The sequence below is a fragment of the Coffea arabica genome, chromosome 8c, assembly GCF_036785885.1.
Source record: "Coffea arabica cultivar ET-39 chromosome 8c, Coffea Arabica ET-39 HiFi, whole genome shotgun sequence".
Taxonomy (NCBI): Eukaryota; Viridiplantae; Streptophyta; class Magnoliopsida; order Gentianales; family Rubiaceae; genus Coffea; species Coffea arabica.
The window spans coordinates 1,089,472-1,111,988 of NC_092325.1; the positions used below are offsets into that span (position 1 = coordinate 1,089,472).

The 22,517-nt window shown below is 35.1% G+C and overlaps 3 protein-coding genes across 7 annotated transcripts; all 3 read left to right on the forward strand.

Annotated features, from left to right (window-relative positions):
* The first annotated feature begins 2,528 nt into the window (after nt 1-2,528).
* Nucleotides 2,529-10,719, forward strand: LOC113707240 (guanine nucleotide-binding protein alpha-1 subunit). Of its 3 annotated transcripts, none has more exons than XM_027229471.2 (15): nt 2,529-2,788; nt 2,945-3,099; nt 4,855-5,025; nt 5,178-5,250; nt 6,325-6,362; nt 6,466-6,555; nt 6,730-6,807; nt 7,059-7,166; nt 7,324-7,425; nt 7,766-7,821; nt 9,121-9,255; nt 9,527-9,620; nt 9,809-9,868; nt 9,953-10,032; nt 10,285-10,719. In XM_027229471.2, the coding sequence occupies exons 3-15, from the start codon at nt 4,939-4,941 to the stop codon at nt 10,460-10,462; spliced, it is 1,179 nt and encodes a 392-aa protein (XP_027085272.1). In that variant the 5' UTR covers nt 2,529-2,788; nt 2,945-3,099; nt 4,855-4,938; the 3' UTR covers nt 10,463-10,719. The 3 variants fall into 3 exon arrangements, with proteins under 3 accessions (XP_027085272.1, XP_027085271.1, XP_071919645.1); XM_027229470.2 differs by having other exon boundaries at nt 2,656-2,792; XM_072063544.1 differs by having other exon boundaries at nt 2,656-2,792; nt 9,527-9,638; nt 10,285-10,713.
* Nucleotides 10,720-12,714: 1,995 nt separating this feature from the next.
* LOC113706895 (fatty-acid-binding protein 2) lies at nt 12,715-18,417 on the forward strand. 2 transcript variants are annotated; one of them, XM_027228947.2, is made up of 11 exons: nt 12,715-12,853; nt 13,765-14,316; nt 14,478-14,700; nt 15,138-15,213; nt 15,305-15,407; nt 16,306-16,374; nt 16,904-16,940; nt 17,036-17,110; nt 17,190-17,241; nt 17,778-17,822; nt 17,979-18,417. In XM_027228947.2, the coding sequence occupies exons 2-11, from the start codon at nt 13,835-13,837 to the stop codon at nt 18,074-18,076; spliced, it is 1,260 nt and encodes a 419-aa protein (XP_027084748.1). In that variant the 5' UTR covers nt 12,715-12,853; nt 13,765-13,834; the 3' UTR covers nt 18,077-18,417. The 2 variants fall into 2 exon arrangements, with proteins under 2 accessions (XP_027084748.1, XP_027084749.1); XM_027228948.2 differs by lacking the exon at nt 12,715-12,853 and adding an exon at nt 13,531-13,665.
* An 888-nt stretch (nt 18,418-19,305) lies between these two features.
* LOC113706894 (endoglucanase 16) lies at nt 19,306-22,290 on the forward strand. Of its 2 annotated transcripts, XM_072062444.1 has the most exons (9): nt 19,306-19,543; nt 19,676-19,753; nt 19,850-20,062; nt 20,138-20,338; nt 20,512-20,589; nt 20,810-20,959; nt 21,102-21,210; nt 21,306-21,469; nt 21,594-22,290. In XM_072062444.1, exons 3-9 carry the CDS (start codon nt 19,907-19,909, stop codon nt 21,924-21,926), a joined length of 1,191 nt encoding a protein of 396 aa, XP_071918545.1. In that variant the 5' UTR covers nt 19,306-19,543; nt 19,676-19,753; nt 19,850-19,906; the 3' UTR covers nt 21,927-22,290. The 2 variants fall into 2 exon arrangements, with proteins under 2 accessions (XP_071918545.1, XP_027084747.1); XM_027228946.2 differs by having other exon boundaries at nt 19,306-19,753.
* Nucleotides 22,291-22,517: the final 227 nt, after the last annotated feature.

A 22,517-nucleotide genomic window follows, 5' to 3' on the forward strand; every position in this document is an offset into this window, starting at 1 on the left:
GTTATAATAAATGAATAGTTTCCAAATAAAAGGGCATTTTTGAAAAAAATATAAGGAATTTGCAAGTTCTCACAGGTTTTGAGAAGTTTAAACCTTTGCATTAGTAGTAAAAATTTCAATTCAGAACATTTGCGATAATCCATCCTCTGATTTATATAAAATTCAGTTGGTTTTCTCTTAAGTTTCTCTTGGTCCAATTAGACCTCTCCAATAATATTAGATTAGAGGAGTAGTATGGCCTAGTGTAGGTTGAATTAAGAATACTACAAATGTTATCGACTGATGGAAAAATATATAAAAAAAAAATTTTACAAGCTGTGGAGTGTGTGATAAAAGCTCCTGAATAATACTTCCTCCGTCCCACTTTGATAGTTCTGATTTTTTTTTCACACAATTTAAAAAAAAGTAGTTAACTTTGTTGGAACAATCAATTCAGGTAGCTATTTTTTCTAAAATACCCTCACATTAATTAAAATGTAAGTTTATGGGAACTTGAAATCATATTCTTTTGTTGGAGTTTCATTAGAAAAATTGTGGGAATATGGATGGCTTTGAAAATTTTCACTCATGGTTTGTAGCCAATGATGACGTTTGTTTCCCTCCTGATAAAAATAAGCTTGGAAAATCTAAATGTATTAAATGTGGTAGGTTTATAGTAACAACAACTTATATTAAATAAGGGTATTTTAGAAGAATTAAAATACAATTACATTTTTCAATTGGAAAGTGAACTACAATTTAGGACAGACGAAAAAGGAAAATAGAACTATCAAAGTGCAACGGAGGGAGTATGTACTTTAGATTTTATAGCCTGTGGAATTAATGGATTTTTAATAGTTGAAAGATGCAACACGGGTGTGGATGTGGTTATGCCAATAGATTTCCTAATTAATTACATGACAAATTTGATAACTGCAATGAAATCAGCATTCATGGAAACGCCCCACAGTCTACCCATGACGTGAGAAAAACGTTATGTTTGGATAGTAGATTATTTTAGATAAATTTTTGAAGGTAGGGACTATAGTATTTTTTTTAATATGATGTATATAAAATAAAAAAATAATTAAAAAAAGTGATGATGATATATATGTAAATAAAAATATATGTAATATTATATTGGCCGAAAGTTCATTTCAGCAGTATGTGGCCAATTCTATTTTGTGATATGACTAGCTAATTCTTGTATTTGCAAATTTTCCATTTATTTGCCTATACAATTAAAGACAACATGTGCAATATATGTATACATAATATTAGACAAATTAGAACTAACTCTTTTTATAGATGATGTTGTATTGGGTTTGGATTTATCAAACTTTCTAGTAATTTACAATGTTCCATAGTACTCAAATTGTTACATTTCTTGAGAAGTAATTTCCATGATTCTATTTTTCTAATACAGCCTTGTTCAATTCTCATTAATCTTTTGCATGTACAACAACAGGTTTAGATATATGAGGAGTCATTTCAATTTAAAAGGCTTCAAATTTCGTACATTTGGCATGCATTTAGTCAATGTTAGTATTGAAAAGAATCTTTTGTACCAAAACTCTAGGAGGTCATTCAGCTGTTAACATTTTACTCTTGCAAAGCTAAATCTAACAATTGTAAAGATTGTTATGTATTATAGAAGGTAGATTAGTACAAATGAGAAGTTGGAGGTTAATTAATGTTGTTAAACTCGGACCAGATAACGACTCAGTTAAACTATTAAGTTAGGTATCAAATGGTCGAATCGGTCGGACTGTTCTCAAAACTTTGCCGACATCAAGATGATGTCATAATTATTTTATACTTTTATAAGTTTCAGAAATATTGAAATTAAGTTATTGGTTATATTTGGCCAATCATACAAAATATTCCAAAAATATTAGACTTGCAATCAAATATACACCTAATAATTATATATGAAAAATGTAAATTCGTGGTTAAAATATTATTCATTCTCCAAAACTACTTGAAAAACTAAATTAAAACATACTAATGCAATTCGGAATCACTGGTGCTAAATTGATAAGATGATAGGGATGAAAACATCTTGATTTAGAAAATCATTCAGGAAAGCGAGTGATTTTGATATTTACGCTAAGTGAGTGGCATTTTCTTATTCATATTAATAAATGAAAGTGTTACGATTTAAGTAATTGAGATTATGTTAGGAGAAAACAAGAAAGTAAAGTTTGAGAATCCGGTCAATCAATTGAATCGAGTAATTAATTTAGTCAATTTTTGACTAAAATTATTTTGTACTACAAATCAACTCGAGAAGAAAATCGATTTAGGGTAGAACCGATCAAACCAACCTGTTCGATCCAGGTCTAACAACATTGAGGTTAATTCGAATTTAAATTTTTTAATTATATTTAAATTCTCACTTTGATCTTTAAATTTTAAAATGAGATGCTTTATAAAATGCGAGCCTGACATTCCAAACTATGCCTTGAATATGAGAAAGTGAGAACTGTAAAGACAAGGGGTATGTAGATTACAGAGATAAGAAGAAGAGGGAAAAGTAGAAAAAACCGAAACAAAAGAGAGAAAAGAGTCAAAAAATACAGTTGTACTTTGACTGGCAAAAGTTGACCGAAATTCTCACTTCTGATTTCTGTCTGTAGATACCAAGACCCACGGGCCGTGAACTTTGTGAGTGAAAACTGAAAAGAGCAAACTCAGGGAAGAAGAATCCAATCAAGAAAGAGAAGCAGCAAAGCGAAGAGGGGACTGAGAAAGCTCTCTGCCTCTGCCTCTGCCTCTGCTGTGGTCAAAAAGTGATTCACCCAATTATGTATGTATGTATGGTTAAAAAGTACACCAACGCCAACACTCTCTCTCACACACTCACGCACTCGCCCTCCTACTTCTACTCTGTGTCTGTAACTCCATTCCCCTGGCTGTTGTCATCAACCCCTTTTCTTAATTTTTTTTTGGATGTGCTGTACAGCCCCAGCAGCAACTCGGCCTCTGAGCCTTGACGTGTTCAAAAACCAAAACCCCCAGCTCCTTGCCTCCTCAACCCTCAGATCAGCTGAGCTTCTTCTTCTTTTCTCGCAGATCCGCCACCTCCCGCCCTTCTCTTCTATTACCATCTTCTATAAGGTTTGTTTCTTTTCTTTTTTTTTTCTTTGTTTTTAAGTTTTATTTCTTTTATTTCTCCCCTTTTAAACGTCATTTCTTGTTTATAAGTTAATTCTTAATTTGCCTATTTAAGCTTCTATGTATTGTGTGAATGATCAGCCTTTTTTTTTTCTGAACATTGAAATTTCATTTGGATAAAGCAGCTCTGGTTATGATATATATACAACTGAGTATAATATATAATAGGCCGACAAACAAGTTTTTACCCAAGTCTACAATTGCATAAAATAAAGGGGTGGATGTAAAATTTTCTAGGCACTTTAATTGGAGCATAAATTTTTTTCCCAGTTGTTTGACTAATACTACCAATAAAGAAAAAAAAAGACTATGGTTCTGTTTGATGAAACTGAATCTGAATTTTGAAGTCTGAATTTTGAAGTCTGAATACTGAAACAATTAATTTGCTGAATTTTAAACACTGAAAAAAATATATGAATGTCTGAATTTCAATGCTAAACCTATTTATACTATTTGATAAATATTTATAGCTGAATGCTTAGTAAGTTTAATTTGACAATTTTGCCCTTATATCCTTTCATTCAAAAAAGAAATAGAATCTATGATTTAATTAGTTTAAAATTGTTAGGTATGAAAATGACAATATTTATTTTTAAATTAAATTAATATAAAATGTGAAATATATTATATGAAGAGTATGGAGAAGATGTGAAAGTCATTAGAAAGGGAGAAAAGAGTAACTAAAAATCGTTAGATAGAGAATATTATATTGTTTAATTAGATAAGAATTTTGAACATAATTAACAAACAAGGGTAGATTTGGTAGATAAGATAAGGTAGCTGAAGTAATTCTATTGATACTTATCAGAATTAAGCATTCAGTTAGAATTCTTGTGCTGAAAAAAATACACACAGGTTCAACACTGCTTAACAAATTCAGCAAATAGATTTTCATTTATCAAACACTCAAAACATTTGAATGCCTGAAAAAATTCAGATTCAGCATTTTTTTATGTTATCAAACAGACCCAACACTACCAAAATTCGGTGGGGATCAAAGTCAAATCTTTTGAAATCTTGGGGATGCATCCCTACACCTTTATGTATTTATTTATTTATTTATTTTTATGGCAGCAACAATAGTTTTACAAATATAAAACGAGCCCAGTGTAAGTTTTAACATCCCATCTGCCTAGAGTGTTTTTTACACACTCAGAATTGGATAGCAGAAAGAATTGGAGGTTGGTAGTTTATTAACCTGTAGGGAAGAAGGCTACTTTTCATGTTACACAAAATGACACCGAAATTTAACGCCAAAAGAAGTGCTCCAGTGGCTAGATTTAAATGTTGCAACTACCAGCAAGTAACCGGGTTATGTTTGAGGAGTGGTCTGCTTTATAATCGCAGAATACTTGATATAACAGGTGGATCAGCGTGTAGTAAGATCGTCATTGATGAGTATCAATGATATGAGCTGGTTGAGTATAATGCAATATATTTCGAGACCTTATGGAGTTTGCATTTTCTTTATTGTGATATTAAAATGGAGAAACCCTTGGTTAAAGTGTTTTGGCATATTATATTTGACTTAAACATTCAGAATTGAATTCCCTGAGTGGCATAGTAATTCTAAGCTTTGATGTCTGCCAAGACGAACCAAAAATTCCTGTGGAATTGTTTCAATTCTTGATTTATTAGGCCTGCATTTTGCTTGAGCATGACTCGATATTGCATTTTGTGTATGAATGTTACCATTAGGCACTTGAAGACCATAATCCAAGGCTAAGCAGGGGTACTGCAGTTTTCTGATGCCTGGCATAGCTTGACCAATACAGCATTTCTATGCTTATTACTGCAATAGAAAGTATGGGCTTACTCTGTAGTAGACACCAAGAATACAATCAAGCTGATTCTGAAGAAAATGCACAGGTTACTTCTGCTTTATAGCTACCTGTTCTTATCAATCTTATTTCATTTTGTAAAAGCAATTAGATTCTTTTCAACCTTGCACACTTTTTGTCTTCCATTTTCTTTCTGGCACGTGCCACCTTTGATCGAGTTTTTAACTGTGGTTTCTTCAGACTGCAGAAATAGAAAGAAGAATAGAGCAAGAAACTAAAGCTGAGAAGCATATCCAGAAACTACTTTTGCTTGGTATGCTTGCTATGTCCCATTTGTTTTAAATTGCCATTGTTCTTGGACTGGTCATGTGCACATTACTCTACTCCACTTCTATCTTTTTCAAATTAAAATGAATAATTTTTTGGTAGGGGTGAAGGTGTACAAAAAATTATAGGGCTTTTTGTATATAACTTGTATGAGTATCCAATATGGCTACGTTGTTGAGAGCTGAATTACCAGAAAAATAGGCAGGCTTAACAAAATTACACTACATGATTTTCATTCACTTTAAGAAAACTAAAGGTTAACAAAGGCTGGTTCTTTTTGTATTATGTGCACCATAGAAACATATATTATGAAAAATAGATACATTTCATACTGTTTCATTCTTTCCCTCACTCTAAGAAAACAAAAAGTTAACAAAGGCTAGTGCTTTTTGTAGCATGTGCTCCACATAAACATTAAAAAGACAGATTCAATTAAATGGTTTTGTTTTTCTTTTTTCCTTTAAGACAAGAGAAAACTAAACAAAGATTAGTGCTTTTTATAGCCTGTGCTTAGGTTCAAATTTAATGGATTGATTTTTCTCTCATTATTGATCTCCCAGAAACTTTGAGCTTTGCAGACCTTTCCTTGACTCATAAAGATAAAATCATCATATCTTGGCATAACTATATGCCAAATGTTAGAAGTATGCCCTTCTCTCTTAATCAGTCCTTGCCCTGTTCAAAATGGTATCAGATTCTTACTTCATTCCTGATACTCTTGTAAATTGAGATTGTTGTCTGTGTCTGGCTGTACCATTTTAGAGGGACCAGGCTGTATGCATAGAAAAAAAAGTTGTTATTTTTACTCTCAACTTGTTTCTTGTGGAAAGTTGTTTGACTGTAATTCCATGGATTGTAGCAGAGATACGACATAAAATGTGCATTTTGTGGTCCTTGCTTAGTGTTTTGACATGCAGTTTTACATAAGTCAGACTAGATTTTATTTCTGTAATTGCTCTTTCAAAATGTTAGCACTGCCTTCCCCTTTTTGTTTTGTTTTTCTACTATTATGGATCTGCCATGTGATAATTCTCTAGTGCTCTTCTTCTTTTGTGGATAGGTGCTGGAGAATCAGGGAAGTCCACTATCTTTAAGCAGGCAAGAAATCACACACGTATTCATGTTAAATTTGGATTTGTCCTTTTATGTTCTTTGAGTTCCACACTTACTCCAACATATGATTGATTTGATTGAAATCCAGATAAAACTCTTGTTCCAAACTGGGTTCGATGAAGCTGAGCTGAAGAGCTACATACCAGTCGTCTATGCCAATGTCTATCAGACAATAAAAGTACGGATACTTGGAAACGGTGTGTTGGTTGTTTCCCTTTTTTATAACATTAAAAGGGTAGCATCATGTTAGAGAAGCGCTTACTTTTTCCATGTTAACTTAATTTGATGTTTGATCCATCTCAATTTTGAGATGTGGTAATATATATTTAGTAATAGGTTATTTTGTGCACAGACATTGTATGATGGATCAAAGGAGTTGGCGCAAAATGAAGCAGATTCCTTAAAGTACGTTATATCTGCTGAAACCAAGGTTTGAGTTAACCATCTTGTTGTTCAATACATAGTTCCCTGATTCATCTGTTTTGCGGCTTGGGTCTTTCTTCATATAAGAGTTTTCAATATGAAAATGAAAAATGTACTAAAGTTGTGTCATGAAATTTCTACTTTCAGTTTTATGTAGGACCAAGGATATGATTTTTTTCTTGAAGATTTTAGTATTTGATTGCTAACTTGTTATCTCGGGAGAGAAATCTGTGACTGATTGTTGTTTCACTACATTAGGATGTCGCAGAGAAACTTTCATCAATTGGAGGCAGGTTGGATTACCCTCATCTTAGCAAAGAATTGGCACAGGAGATTGAAACTCTCTGGAAGGATGCCGCAATACAGGTGATTCATACGTAATTATGGTTGCTATTATTTAGTTGCAGAATCTTTCTTTACTTTTCAGTAGTTTTGCCGATTAGATTTTACTTTTATATCTTTTAAGTGTTATTATCGAGTTTCCATATCAGCTCTTCGACTGTGACTGGTTTACAACTTGCAGGAGACATACTCACGCGGTAATGAATTCCAAGTTCCAGATTGTGCCCATTATTTTATGGAAAATTTGAGTCGATTATCTGATACAAACTATGTTCCGACAAAGGTACAATGGCACTTAACTCATCGTTTTCTTACGTTTTTTGTTTCTGGGTGAATGGTCGAAGGAAACAAGTGCATGGCCTACTATTTTGAAGGGTATTTAAAAGACAAAAATATGTTGAACTCTTATGCAGCATAGTTGAGTATTCCATGCCATTGCTAATCCAATTTGCTGTAAATCAAGTTAAAAATCTTGTGGTAGGATTAGTGGTTCAATTACATTATGGTGCCCACTGGATGTCTAACATCTACTTGTCCCTTCCAAATTTTCTTTTCCCTTTCTTGTAGTCATTTTCATTGACAACATTCCTTATTCTTATAGTTGCTACTCTATTTCCTTGTAGGAGGATGTTCTTTTTGCAAGGGTTCGTACTACTGGTGTTGTAGAAATCCAGTTCAGGTGATAATTCTTTTTCTCAATGCTTCCTACAACATAAATAGAAAGAATTTAAACAAGAAAAGCAACAATAGAAGAGAGATGTACTACTCTGTCAGCCGCTCGTCCTTTGATAATTTCTTTGTATTCACTTCAGATCAAGTGTCCTCCTAATGAGTAAAAGTTAGTATATCTTAAAATCAGGGGAACACTATAAACATAGATGCAGTTTAATAGTAAATTTTGTACAACTTCAATCCCGTCTCTTCCAACATTTGCTCTTGGGAGAACAAAGGAGAAATGGAGAAATAACTGTCACTCGGGGGTTTTGTTCTTGTTTTTTTTTTGTTCTGCTCCCTGTCTCGCTTCCCTCCTTTTACAGATAAAATTCATCAACTGAATCTCTCAGTATTATGGCATTTTTTTTTCCTAAAGTACTAAATAGAGGGCCTCTCTTAATTTGTTTAAGCTTATCTGGAAAAAGTGATCTGTTGGACTATATGTGTTCTTAAAGCATCTCCAGCAGTGCTCTACACAACAAACTAGTTTCTGCTTATAATAAGCCAAAGGCAGAGCAGATCACCTCATATAGCTGTAGCTTTGAAAAAATTAGAATTTGCTGATTTTAAAAATTTGAGAACAAGCCAACTGTCTTTTTTGAAATTTCTCATTACTGTTTGTCAATTGTTGTGTTTAAATCACATTCCACTCTTATCTTATCCCTTTCTTGGTATTTTAGTAGTTGCAGCTGCAATGTTGCCAATATCATTTGAATTGATGTCCATGTATACATTGAAACACACTGCCCATCAAATTTTTCTGCTTTTGTTTCAGCTTTCTTGATCTTCATTATATCTATCAGCTCTGTGTTTTCTGTAGTCTGTCATCATGGATGGGTAAATTAACATCTCTACCTTCTCAATAGTTCCATGCAGGTGTGGAGCCATGTTATGGCCAGGGCGGGTAACTACCCCCTGAACTTTAAAAATTAGAAATTTGGCTAGTAAAAATTTTTGATTTTGTCAAATTGTCTTATATTTGCACCCCTTGAAAGGTTTAAAACTCCCTTTACAATCCCTATTGCCCCACACTAATTTTTCTTAAATTTCTTCATTTACTTTTATTTTATTGAAAACTAAAACATCACCACTGGTATATAGTAAATATGAATATCTTTTAATTCAACTTCAATGACAACTAGAAATTATTTGGTTTACATTCTTTACTGACATGCATTTGTCAAAGTGCTTGCACCCCCTAACCTCTAGGTCATGGCTCCGCCACTGGACTTCTATGTATGGCTAACTATTAAAGGATTTGCAGCCCTGTGGGAGAGAACAAGAAAAGTGGTGAAGTGTATCGGCTTTTTGACGTTGGAGGCCAAAGAAATGAGAGAAGAAAGTGGATTCATTTGTTCGAGGGTGTTTCGGCTGTGATATTCTGTGCTGCTATTAGCGAGTGAGCTTGTTGCTGCTTTGAATATTTTCAGTCATTGCATCGTATGCTTGTCATGACAACGATTTCCGACCTTATATATCTGTTAATTAAAATGTGATATCTTTTTCGGTAGTTACTTCCTTTAAATTACTGTACCTAGGATGAAACATCAGGAACTTGACAAATGGTTAATCAGATACCAAATTGGCTGCTCATTTTTTTGCTGCATCTACTTGATGATAACCTAAATCACTAAATTGCAGTTCGATCTACTTATCAGTTTTATTTTCAGGTATGATCAAACTCTTTTCGAGGATGAAAACAAAAACAGAATGATGGAGACCAGAGAACTCTTTGAGTGGGTCCTAAAGCAACCTTGTTTTGAGGTCTGTCAATTACATGTGGTAGAATACTTTCCAACTTCTCTTGTTTCTTTAAAAACAAAAGTAACTTCTGAAAGCTTCTGTTTGCTCTTGAAAGATTTTATTGCACAAAGCATGATTATTATTTTTAGGTTCGGTGTTGAATCCATTGACTTTCCATCTAATGCTTTTAATCTTTTCTGATTCTGCAGAAGACATCATTCATGCTGTTTCTCAACAAATTCGATATATTTGAAAAGAAGGTTCTGAATGTAAGGAGACACATATTCTACTTTTTCAGTATATCAAAAGCCTATCCCCAGCATAGCATTTTGATCAATCTTCTCTTTGCTTAGGTTCCTCTAAATGCATGCGAGTGGTTTAAAGATTACCAACCAGTTTCAACGGGAAAACAAGAAATTGAGCATGCATACGAGTAAGCATTTTTTTTCAGGCTCTCTCTTTTACATGTGGGAATTGTCTTGGACACTGAAGAGGCAGGAATCCTAGCAAACTTCATATCTAATATGTCTAATCTTCTGATGGCCACCTTTTCACTGGCTACGTTACACTCTCTCTTTGCTTCTCACTTGAAATTGTTGCAAGTCTTCCCAGTATAGGTTTGCTTTTCTTTTTCTTGATTGCATATGTTGATTATCCATTTGGTGTGCTTATCATCTTGATTTAGGTTTGTTAAAAAGAAATTTGAGGAGTTGTACTTCCAGTGCACTGCCCCTGATCGCGTGGATCGAGTCTTTAAGATCTATAGAACTACTGCACTTGATCAGAAACTTGTGAAAAAGACATTCAAACTGGTGGATGAAACTTTGAGGAGGAGAAACCTTTTTGAAGCAGGTCTGTTGTGACCTAGAAGGTTTCTCAAGAGAGTGTCAAATTCTCAAATATTCTGGAGAGAGATTTATCAGGTTTTTTTAACCCCATCTATGATAGGCTATTGGCATATCTTAATCCACAGGTTAAAATTTTTGCATTTCATTCTTTTAGCAATCTACTTACTAGGTAAAGTTGATTTTTCCTTATTTTACCGTGTTACCATGGAAGATTCCGTCCTAGGACGTATTTCAGTCCATCATATTAAGGTATTTCAAGAATTTAACTGGCATGTCAGTTTTTTTTTTTTTTTTTTTTACTGGCATTGAAGATAATGCCATTGACGTTTTGAATTAACTAACTTGCTATCTTAGAGCTTTATCCACATAGGAATTAACATTGAACCTTGGAGCATTACAGTAAACTTTTCAATCTTTGTGCTCTTCCTTCAATTTAGTCCAAACAACAAAAAACAAAACATGTATCTTGAAAATATCAGACTTGAACCTTTTGCTCGTTTATTGAAACACTCACTAGTGAGGATGGAAATTAACGTGAAGGTTATACAAAGTTCACTTTTTTCTGTCCGAATATGGAAAGTAGGGGTGTACGCGAACCGAATAGTTTGTGAGCACTTATTGAGGTGTTTGGTCAACGGATCGTTTCGTTTCTCCTCAACTTTGATCGAGTTCAATAAAGAATTTCTAAAAGGCCTAAACCCTAACTTAACGGTTTGAGTTTAATCTAGTCGAGTTCGAACTCTTTAATGATCTCATTAAGTCGAATTCAAATTGCTGTTCTTTTGCCTGATCAATCTCGAACATCACTTTGAACATAGCACTGCTCGAACTCGTTTCGACTCGATTACGCCCTATAAGGCCTAATGTGAAGTATTCAGTCTACCCTTTCACCATGCATTTCACCATGCATGAAACATATGGATGGTTAGCTAGCCCTTGATGCCAATTCTTGAGATGGCCTCCATGAGAAAACTTTACGCGTGTAATCCCAGGAACAAATTCCTTAGATCCACGAGTGCGAAGTACTGTATCATATTAGGGAATGGAGAAATGTGACCGACCATTACACGGTATCATCAACCCACACAATAATGACTGAATAATCATGCATGCACCTAGAGCTCATGTTACACGTGTTTGAAAAGTATCAGTCTTTTTTCCTATGTAAAAATGTAAAAGACCTTTTTGCTTTTGTGAACTCAACTTTCTACGGCTTTTTCCAATGTACGAATTCCTACAGAAAAAAGAGTCACTTTCAACTTTAGTCAACATTCATAATCAACAAGGATTTGGCTTCCACGAAGAATAGTAATACAAAGTAAAAAAAAAGATTTGGAGGAAAAAAAATTAATAATTTTCATTTTCTCATCTCACCCTGTCATGATCAAATCAACATCCCGTTGATATAAAGTGTGTTTGGATAGCAAGTTATTTGTCCAAATATATTTGTTTACATCACCATTACAATTTTTAATACACCTTTTTATTTTTTCAATTATCTTTTTATCTCACATACATCACATCATAAAAAATGTTACAGTAAAAATATCTCAAATAACTTGCAATCCAAACTGACACATAATTACTTTTCTAAATATACCGAATCACCCATTTCTTTTTTTTCTTCCTTTTATATTTACCCGAATCACCCATTTCCTTTCATATCACGGTGTGACGTATATAAAATTTTGTTTTATAATTACACATTATTGAAATTGAGTTATATTATAAGTATATAAAATTACATCCTGTATATTTTGCACAAAATCGACCCGAACAATTTTTCCAACAATCGTTCAGGCCCCGAGTCCGTCATGAATTGATCCCAAGAGACTTGCGGATGTAGTATAATCAATAATGAATGTGAACGCAAAAGAGGGGAAAGGGCATTGAAAGGAAAGTATCTACATTTGAAAACCAGACCAGAGGGTCTTCCGTCAGGGGACCATTTTCAGCCCTCAAACCGAACGCAGCAACAGCTTCTTTTCAAACACCGCTCGTCAAAAACGTAGAAGGGTCACTTTCTTTGAACAAAAACAAGTATCTTTTGAACCTTTCCAAAGAACTGCAATATAATATCAAATCAAATCGAAATTGTTAACCCAAAAAAGGGCACATGCAAATAAATTGCAATATTAACTCTTCCTTTCTTGTTTATTTTTCTTGCATTTACTATTTCTGCCGTCCTTTTCAATAACACGTTTGTTTGCTTTTGAAAGTCATAACGGCATATTCTTTCCTTTCATCCATATATTCTGCTTTTTCTTTTGCTTTCAAACCAGACTCAAAAACCAAAAGCCGTCTAGTATTTTTTTTTGTATCGAAAGTTTTCAATTTCAATAATGGGTTGTTGCTAATTTGATCGATCCGTCAATTGAAGCTGCCAAGTTCCTATTTTTTTTCCAGGTTTGTTCTGGTTTCTTTTCGACGACATTGGCCTAATAGTAGTATTTAGATTGACTTTTATCTAAGTTGATGTATTGCCTGTTGCATGCAGAAGATAATAGAATAGAAGTAATCTATTGTTTGCGTCGAATTTAATCCCAAAGTTTGAGGGCTTTCTGTCATTGTATTGGAAAAAGATTGGATCTTTGTAACTTGGTTGTTTCTCATTGAAGAAATCAATTGATCAATGTGATGGACTTATTTCCCATTCTTGATCTGGATGGCTTTATTTTCAGGTGTTAAAAGTTATGTCTCTTATTTGTAATTTGGGAACTTCAAAGTAATTTGCCTGTTCTTGCATTGGACTTTTTTTATCACGTGTCTGAACGTAAAGCAGTTTTTAATGAAAAATATTGCTCTAAAAAATCTCATTTTCCCTAGCCTTTTTTTTTTGTCTCTATGCAGTGTCCAGCTTGATTATTTTTGTAACTTGCGTGTAGTGTTTGTAATGAATCGGCTACTAACACAATCTTAATTGGAGCACTATTCGTACTTCTCCAACCCCCCATTTCTGACCGAGCAAGTCCATGTACTTGCGTATTTGAACATATTTTGAAGAAATTAAGTTTCAAAGGATGACAACCAGATTCCAAGTTGGATGTCCAGTACGGACATTCTGTTGCATTATAGTGTTTGCAAGTGGCCAAGTTGGGTTAATGTGTTAATTGGGTACTTTTGAAGAAAGCCCTCATTGCAATAGTATTGCTTGATTACACGGAAGTCCGTCTTTTTACTTGTTTAGATTTGTTGGCACAAAATGAGTCATCACAATGGTTTGTAATCTTATTTTGCTTTCAATTGTACTTTGTTGGTTACTTGTTTTGAGGATCAATTGAAACTATCGCTAATCAGTGAAATTGGAATTTTTGCAGGGATTATTTATTAGTGCCATTGTGGCTCTTATTGAGAATTTAATATAGTGGAACAGTTTGATTGGTTCCCATGGATCCCAATGGAGGTTCATCCAACATATTTCCAATGGATCCACTTGTACCACATAGATTCAGCATTCATTTTTTGTCGCACATTGTCTCATTTGTTGACAATTCCAGATACTTGTGTGTCCCTGGAACTTTGGCACTTCAAGAAGCTTTCAACTGTTTTTCAAAGTTTGCTGGTGCTTTCTTTATTTGGTTTGCTAGAGGTTCAAATTCCAATATAAATGGTAAGATATTGGGCAGACATGATGGTTCAAATCCTATTAATTGCAAGGGTGATAACCAACTAAAGCGTATAATATCACAAGGACAAAAGTTTAAAGGAGTTTTAGACAATTGTATATGTGAAGGGAAATCAAGCATCCCTTTCATCTTGGACAAGATTTCAAGGTTCTCTATGAAGCAATTTTACATTGAAGCTGAACACCTCCGTTCATTTCCTGCGCTGTCATTAGCTGCTGCTCTGGTACCTCCATTAAACAACGTGTAAGATCTTCTTTCCAGCCAGACCGAACATTTTGGTGAAAAGTTCTTAACTTTTATTAGATAATGATTTAGGAGCATGAGTTTTGGTGTTCCCTGTTGGTTTAGTATCCAGATGGTTTTGATTTTTAATCCGAACTTTGTGTTTTTGTGGACTTTATCAGCTATCCAGATGTACTGGCCGTTCCTTTGGAGGCTGGTGACATTGCAACACAGAGATGCTTGAGTCAGAGGCCTTGTGAGATTGAGCATCAAGGGTGCAATGATATTTCTTTTCAGAGTTTGAGCTGGACTGGACATGCTGTAGAGCCTAGAACAGGCATTGAGTTCCCTACCATATTAGATAACAGTGTAGCTGCAGAGCATAATTCGAGTTTCACATCAGAGGTATGTTTGGAACAGGAAACATTGTCGATTGAACATGTTCTGCTCATTTGCATGTTTGAAGCCTTACTGGAATTTTTGGGGTCATATTCACTTTTAATTTCTGAATATAACTTAAACTTTTGTGTTTTTTGTACTTGGCATTAGTCCAATGCTTTGCTGCTCTTCCACTATTTTTCAGATAATTTTGCACTTTTTTTTAATTGAATGCTCACTATTGACACTGGAGGTGATTTACAAAATTGACTTAGTGGGTTGGTTCACTGTATATCAAATTGAAAATGTTTTGCTCATGAATTCCCTTGTTAGTTTTTTTCCTTGTTTGTGATTTATGTTTGCATATGGGGTTTCACTGCCCTTCTTCATCGGTAATGACTGGGGGATTTTTTCATTTCACCTTTTAAAAGAAATGATTGATTACAACAACGCATCTGTATTAGGTACTTGTCGGCACTGGATCAAGAATAATGAAGATAATCAGAATCAAATCTCTTAATGTCTATGCATTTGGTTTTTGTAAGTTCCTTATCAACTGAGGATTCCAGTTTGTAATGTCTAGTTTTCTGAATTTCTACTCAAGATTTGACTTTTACTGTATTGTGGATAGATGTTCATCCTTTTGATATCTGTGAGAAGCTGGGTCCAAAGTATGGTTCTCTTCCAGTTAGTGAGCTGAACAAGTCTTGTGATTTTTATGAAGACCTCCTCAGGTATTTGAACAAGTATTGAATAACCACAGCCATATTATCTAGATTCCCTTTTTTTCTTTTTCTGCTTGTATCTCTAGTTTGCTGAACAACACTGAATATGGAAGATGAAAGAATAGGACATTTATTCAGGCTTTTTCGCATAAAAGAAGCATAGCTCATGGTGTAGTATCTGGATTCAAAAAAAAGTTGGTTACATCTTTAACTAGGAAGAAGTCATTGCACTTGTTGGTCATCAACTGAAGTTGTCTACTGGAATAGGTTTATGAGTAGAATAGAGGTCAAAGTTCTAAGGTGTGTTCCATGGTCAAATCAATATTGTGGTATGTTGTGGAGGTCTTAATTTAGGTTTCTCATCTCAAGCAGCTAGCATATTTGAATTCCAATGGCAAATGCGTAAATATTACTCTTGAAGTAAAATTATGTTGATTTATTTTGAATATTGTTTTCCTAAATAAAAGATTCAGAAAGAGCAATTTTATTTCCGTAAATTGGATGAATTTTTTTATGTTTGCAACACTTTGCACAAATAGCCACGTGTAGCATCATCTTCTAGAGGTTGTCCCTTCAAACAGGAGGCTATGCTCTTAATAATGGTAGTGCACTTTGCATTTGAGCATTGCCATGTCCATGATTTCATTGTACATCTTCTATGGCTTATGGTAATGGATTGAGACAGACACCAAATTGTTTGTTCTGGGTGCTAGAGCCTAGAATAAATTTTCACCTGGTATTTTTTTCTTTGTAGAAAAATGTTAATTTTTTGAAAGACATGGATTAGTTGGTTGGCTTACTTGATGTCCATGGACTCAGATTTTTTGGACAAATAATTCTTGTAAACTCATGGAGACTTGGAATCATTACAATTATTTGTTTGCTAATATTGGCAAATATGCTGCAGGGAAGACATTAATATGACTGTCAGGCTTGTGGTTAGCTGCAATGGGATCAAAATTAATACTGTTAAGGAGTAAGTTGATTTTTTAGCAGTATGGTTTTGGAAAAAAATACGTGCAGTTATTGTGTCTATGCTAAATTTGTCCCTGTAATATACTAACTTTATACACTTATTTCCCTAATTATTGGTGATTGATTAATTCCCATGAATCCTTTTTCTTGTTTCTTATCACCACTAGTGCCCCAAACAGTCCATTTTGTTTGCCATTTACCTTTCCACATGTCTTCTTACTATTTCTTTCTGCTTAGTGTCAAGAATGGATTTTCCCTCCTTTCTTTTTGGAACCTTGCCTTGATTTGTGACCTAGAGGAAGAAATTTAAAATGGCCTTTATATATCTTGACTTAGAGTTTGAAAATCTATTAATTTTTGTGCAAAAGGTTGCTGCTTGATGAATGGGCAAAAATTCACAGTTTAATTGGATTCTGTTTAACAAGCAAAAAGATTTCTCTTTCTTTGTTGTTGACTGCAGGTCTTTCTACATGTAAACTTGTGCAAATTCTTGTGACTAATATTAGCGTCCTTATTTATCTTTTCTGCAGTGCTTTTGAGAAATCTCTTCGAGCCCGATTATTGAAGGTAAGTCATCTCTTTTAAGCTTTATTTCTGCAATCCTAATTAACTATTTTGTCAATCTGGTGCACTGATGTGTTTTTTTTTTTTTTTTTTTTCAGACCAATCCTGACACCGATTTCAGCTGCCTACAAAGATTTGGTTCTATCTTTTCAAATGACATTCCTTTGCATGCTGTAAGAAGTCTTTCCCTAGATCTTGTAATTTGAGGTGTAACATAATTAATATCTCTGACCTAAAAATTGAACTTTTCAGGGAACCACGATCAATTTTCGTCGTACGGCCAATGGATCTTTTATTACTGAAAGTAAGTAAATATGACTGAGGAATATCTATTGAGTATTCTTTATTTGTCTGGGGTTTTATAGCTGAAAGCTGTTCTGATGGTTAGCTCCCAAGCTAATTAGAGCTTCAATGCATTCAGGTTTTCTGTTAACTTGTCAAATGCAATGACATGATCTGTAAAGATGAATCTGTATTACAGAATTAACCTTTTGAGCTTGGTTTTGGTAAAGCTTGATTTAGTGTGGATCAGATCATAAATAAAGCAGTGCTGAACGCAATGGTGAAACTTGTTTAGAAACTCAAGCAGGGTTGGAAAAGCTTAATGTTGTTTTAACTAAATTATATTTCCTAGTGTAGCAGTCCCCATCTTCCCATGTTAGTTACCAAATTTCATTGGCATGGTATCAAGGTTTCTCATTTTGTTTTTGTGTTCGAGTACTGCCGGTTTACTACAGAATGGCCTGTGTATTTTAACATCGGCGATAGTAAAGACAGCAAAAGTAAAAGCGTTTGGATATTCATCTGTAGTCCTTAATATTTTAACTGTTATTTGTGCAGTTGGGGATAATCAGCTTGGAGCGGTACAAAGCAAGGAATTATGTAGTAAGTTATTAGGCTACTGTTTGGATGTTCAATAACCTCTAGTAGAATGTGGACCAGTTTTGTTTTTCAAACATATCCTAAAGAGGAAACGAGAAGGTAGATTAACAACAAAAGAATCACTACTAACATCTATATGTATATATCTTTTTTGCCCAGGGGCTTTCTTTGACATGTATATAGGTGATATTCCTGTCTGTGAACAAACGAAGGAACAGATTGGGGAGAATGTGGCGAGTATAATGCGGAGATGCTGAATCCGTCGAGTTTTGGTTTCAATCTCATTTTCTTGAATGAGTTGTTTGCATTTGGGTCAAATTTTTGGCACCCATGGCTTCAATATCACCTGACTGATGCACCACTCTTCAGTCTTGGCTCCTTGGAATTAATTTTGTATGTGCCATTCTTCTGGCATCATGGGTTCGTAACATTTATCCACAGTGTAGTTAGCTAGGGTCCATAAACTTGTAGGCTTTGTTAGCATGGTAGGAATCCTAGTTGATTGTAGTATTATGAGCATTTGCAGCTATGGACTTGCTGCTGCAGCTGTTGTACATTTCAGTGATAGTGAAATTTACTGGCACCACCATTTCGATTATTTGTTTTTGGTTCGGACTTGATCATTTCCATCTTTGGCAATTGGGTTGGGAATTAAATTTCAGGTTTAAAATCACAAATCTTTGAACTGGAATAAAATTGTCGAACCAGGATTCTGTGGAAAACTTTCATTCGGAATACTATTGCATGCTTCTGCACATTGAAAATCTGTGTAGCAGCAGATTAGATGCAAACCTATACGTTAGTCCACGGCCTCTTCCTACGTTACTCCAAGACCACAATGTTGTGAAGAACTATTACCGTATCAAATAAAGTTATCTTTTTTTTTTTTTGTCAATCATGACTTTTTATCTATAGTATTCTACACTATCTTAATTTAAGGAGGAGATTCAATTGGGTCTAGAGGGGACGGTGGGGATTGAACCACCACCGAATTAGAATCTACTTAGTGTGTCTCTCACGCCACCAAGCCTTAAATGGCTTAGTGGTGGCCACCAGTCCAAAGGCCGGTGGTTGTATCAAATAAAGTTTACGAAAACTTGAAAATAGCCAAAGTGAAACGTACGATCTTGTTGCTTTCTTTCCTTGTTTTCATTGAAAGAAAGGGTGAACGTAAATTTCCATATGCAAATGAACACTAGTATTTTTTTTTAAGAGGTGGATGAGAAAATTAGGGAGTGATTTAGTTTGAAATTGTAGGTATATCTAAATTTATGGGAGATACGGATTAGCAAGTGATATGATGGTTAGCAGGCACGGGACAAGTCATTTTTCTAAACCTTAGGCAATTAGCTAATGATGAACCATGGACTTATATAAAAAAAAAAAAAAAAAAAAAAAGAGAGAGAGAGAGAGAGAGAGAGTAAAATATGCATGGTTATAATATGCAACAATTCTACCACTAGTTGCTGGCTGCTTGTTGAATTATTCATGTTAGAGAAAGAAATCAGCAAGACTGTTATCTGACTGTTATCCATCTTCTCCTAACCTTACATTTCCAATTTGTACTGTGAACCAATGAGCAAAATTGGTGGGCTAAGTTCATTTCCTTCTATTTCCGGTTGAGAATCTCCAAACTGAACTGCTTTCCTTAACTAACTTGTCAGATATAGACTTCCCGTCTAGACTATCCCAGGAGTTCTGCAATCCATGGTCTTTAATGTCAGGTTGAATTCATGGAATTCTATAAACATATGTTAGGAGCCTTTACCTTGGTGTGTTATTTTGTGTTTGTAGCTAATGCACAATTTAATTATCGAGATGCACTTAGCAAGTCAATCATTTTTCTGGAGGCACAGAGATCAGGAAAGCTTCCTCCCAACCACAGGCCTTCTTGGAGAGGAGATTCTGCACTTCAAGATGGAAAACTTGCCAACGTTCGTATATCCCTGTCTCTATATTTGGTCCATATTTGAGATTCTATTGAATTCATGTGATTTTAAACAAGGGATGTGACAGTTTTTTTTCATTAGGTGGACCTCGTTGGAGGATACTATGATGCAGGGGACAACGTAAAATATGGCCTTCCAATGGCATTTACCATAACTACCTTATCCTGGGCTGCAATCTTCTACCAATCAGATATCCAAGCAGCTGGAGAATTGGCAAATGTTCATTCAGCCATTAGATGGGGCACTGATTACTTACTGAAAGCTAGTTCTAGGAGAGACAGATTGTATGTGCAGGTGAGAAAGATTCATAGAGGAATGTAATTTACAATCATTGTACTCATCTACTTATGTTTGCACTTTTTGGTTAAGGTAGGAGATCCAGTTCAAGATCATCAATGTTGGATACGGCCAGAAAATATGAAAACTCCAAGAAATGTATTGCAAATTGACCGAAGTGATCCGGGAACGGAAATTGCAGCAGAAACTGCTGCAGCAATGGCAGCTGCTTCTGTTGTCTTTAGATATTCTGATCATGCCCATTCTCGTCGCCTCCTTAATAAAGCCAAAGCGGTATTTTTCCAGCCAAGATTCACTTTTATTAATTTTCTCCAAGGAAGCATCGTGCATTACCCTTCCTGCTCGACATTAAAAGAATTGAATTTCTTTATTGATTATCTGACTGCTACACTCTGAGTATCTGCAATATGCTGTCCTCATACTTAAACTGAATTTTGGCTTTGCAGCTTTTTAAGTTTGCCAAGACTTACAAGGGCACATATGATGGAGAATGCCCCTTCTATTGCTCTTACTCGGGCTATAACGTAATCTCTCTTTCTCAGTCACTCCTCCTAAAAGGCCAATATTAATGGACAAAGCTCATTAAAAACCAGAAAGAGATTCGGGAATGTAATCATTCATCTAGGGACTAGTTATAGCAAAACGGGAAGAAGAAATTTGACACGGTTGAATTCATTTGAATTGTGCTAGTCTGGAGTCGAGGATATTTGATATCTGGTTTCTTGCTTACATGTCCTACTGCAGGATGAGTTGCTTTGGGCAGCTACATGGCTATACGTCGCAACCAAGAGATCTATTTATCTGGAATACATACAAGAAGAGGCCATCACTGCAACTGTTAGTGAATTTAGCTGGGATCTCAAATATGCAGGGGCCCAAGTTCTCCTATCCCAAGTAAACGTTTACTCATTCCTTGTATACAAATCATTTAACATGTATGAAAGAAAATATATTAGCAGATATCATATTCTTTATTATAGTCAACTCACAGGCCTTGTTAATTGCACATTTCACATTTTGCTTTATAATTGGCCAGTTATACTGGCAAGGCCACAAAGATCTAAAGAACTTCAAGCAAGACGCTGATAGTTATATCTGCTCAGTACTTCCTGATAGCCCCTATCACCAGGTTTACTTCACTCCAGGTATTTCTCCCCTCCATCCAAATTTCCTTTGAAGCTTATATTTGAGTACTACTGATATATGTGTAAAATTTACTCATGTCTGACTATTCTGTTAGGTGGTCTGATTCACCTGAGAGATGGAGCAAATGCACAGTATGTAACTGGCACTGCCTTTCTGTTCAGTGTCTACAGTGATCTATTGTCCAGGCACAAGCAACAAGTCACTTGCGGAAATAAAGCATTCACTTCTTCCCAGCTCATGGCTTTTGCTAAACAACAGGTGACAACTATTCTTCAGACCCTCTTCATTATTCATGATCATAACATATGAATGTGATCAAGAAAAAAACAGAGAAGTTTCTCAGTGAAAATTTCTCATTTTTATGCCGTCCGTACATCTGCAGATGGATTATCTACTTGGGAAAAATCCCAAGGGAAGATCATACATGGTTGGGTTCGGTAACAATCCACCAAGACAAGCCCACCACAGGGGTGCCTCTGTCCCAAGAATGTCTTCTACTGAAGTTGTCAGCTGCCCAATGACCTTTGTCAACTGGTACAACAAAAATGGACCAAATCCTAATGAGCTGACCGGCGCTATTGTTGGGGGCCCTGATCGGAATGACAACTTTGTTGATCAACGTGCAAGCTCAGCCATGACAGAGCCCACAACATACACCAATTCTTTGGCCATTGGGGTCCTTGCAAAGCTAGCTAAGCACCATGCTGTTTCTTGATCCATTAGTCTATGAAATCATATAGTCTGTGAAGGAGGAATCCTTGGCCTGTCCAAACTTCCAAATTAAAGCAGATTAGTAAGTCTGTTTTCTTGTACACAATTTTTTTTTTTTTTTTTTTTGGGTAGCTCGGAGGGAGCAATGCCTTGGCAGTTAGCTCATGTAGATGCAGAGGTAGTCGAAAAGTCATGGAAGCCGAAGCTTCCAGGTGCGTAGAGTAAATCTGATGAAATGCCATATTTGTACTGTGGTTTATAGGATTTGTTTTGTTCATCATAGAGCGTTACGTTACATACATGTATGCTAAAGTAGTAGAAATTTGTTGGATTTTTATCTGTCTTGAAACGAAGTTCTCAGTTTCCAAGATTTGATTCTCATCCACAATAGAATTAGAAACCATTGCAGTATTATGAGAAAAAAAAAGGATATAGTGAATTTATTCTGCTGATATTGGTATTCTGTAGCGCATTATCCGCTGCTAAGCAATAAATCATAAGTAGAAGCGAATCCACAACAACAACAGAATAGAAGAGGAAGATAAATCAGTGGCTTATTAGTAAACGCCGTGAGAGACTTTACGCTCCCTTTTGG

What these genes read in the sequence shown, in the direction of transcription:
- LOC113707240 (XM_072063544.1), top strand. Translation starts at nt 4,939, where the DNA reads ATGCTTATTACTGCAATAGAAAGTATGGGCTTACTCTGTAGTAGACAC. An exon ending in CCAGAAACTACTTTTGCTTG is followed by an intron (nt 5,251 to 6,324) that starts GTATGCTTGCTA and finishes TTTTGTGGATAG; the next exon opens with GTGCTGGAGAATCAGGGAAG. An exon ending in GAAATTGAGCATGCATACGA is followed by an intron (nt 10,033 to 10,284) that starts GTAAGCATTTTT and finishes ATCTTGATTTAG; the next exon opens with GTTTGTTAAAAAGAAATTTG.
- LOC113706895 (XM_027228947.2), top strand. Translation starts at nt 13,835, where the DNA reads ATGGATCCCAATGGAGGTTCATCCAACATATTTCCAATGGATCCACTT. An exon ending in ATTCGAGTTTCACATCAGAG is followed by an intron (nt 14,701 to 15,137) that starts GTATGTTTGGAA and finishes CATCTGTATTAG; the next exon opens with GTACTTGTCGGCACTGGATC. An exon ending in TTCGAGCCCGATTATTGAAG is followed by an intron (nt 16,941 to 17,035) that starts GTAAGTCATCTC and finishes TTTTTTTTTCAG; the next exon opens with ACCAATCCTGACACCGATTT.
- LOC113706894 (XM_027228946.2), top strand. Translation starts at nt 19,553, where the DNA reads ATGGAATTCTATAAACATATGTTAGGAGCCTTTACCTTGGTGTGTTAT. An exon ending in TCCTTAATAAAGCCAAAGCG is followed by an intron (nt 20,339 to 20,511) that starts GTATTTTTCCAG and finishes TTGGCTTTGCAG; the next exon opens with CTTTTTAAGTTTGCCAAGAC. An exon ending in GCTCTTACTCGGGCTATAAC is followed by an intron (nt 20,590 to 20,809) that starts GTAATCTCTCTT and finishes GTCCTACTGCAG; the next exon opens with GATGAGTTGCTTTGGGCAGC.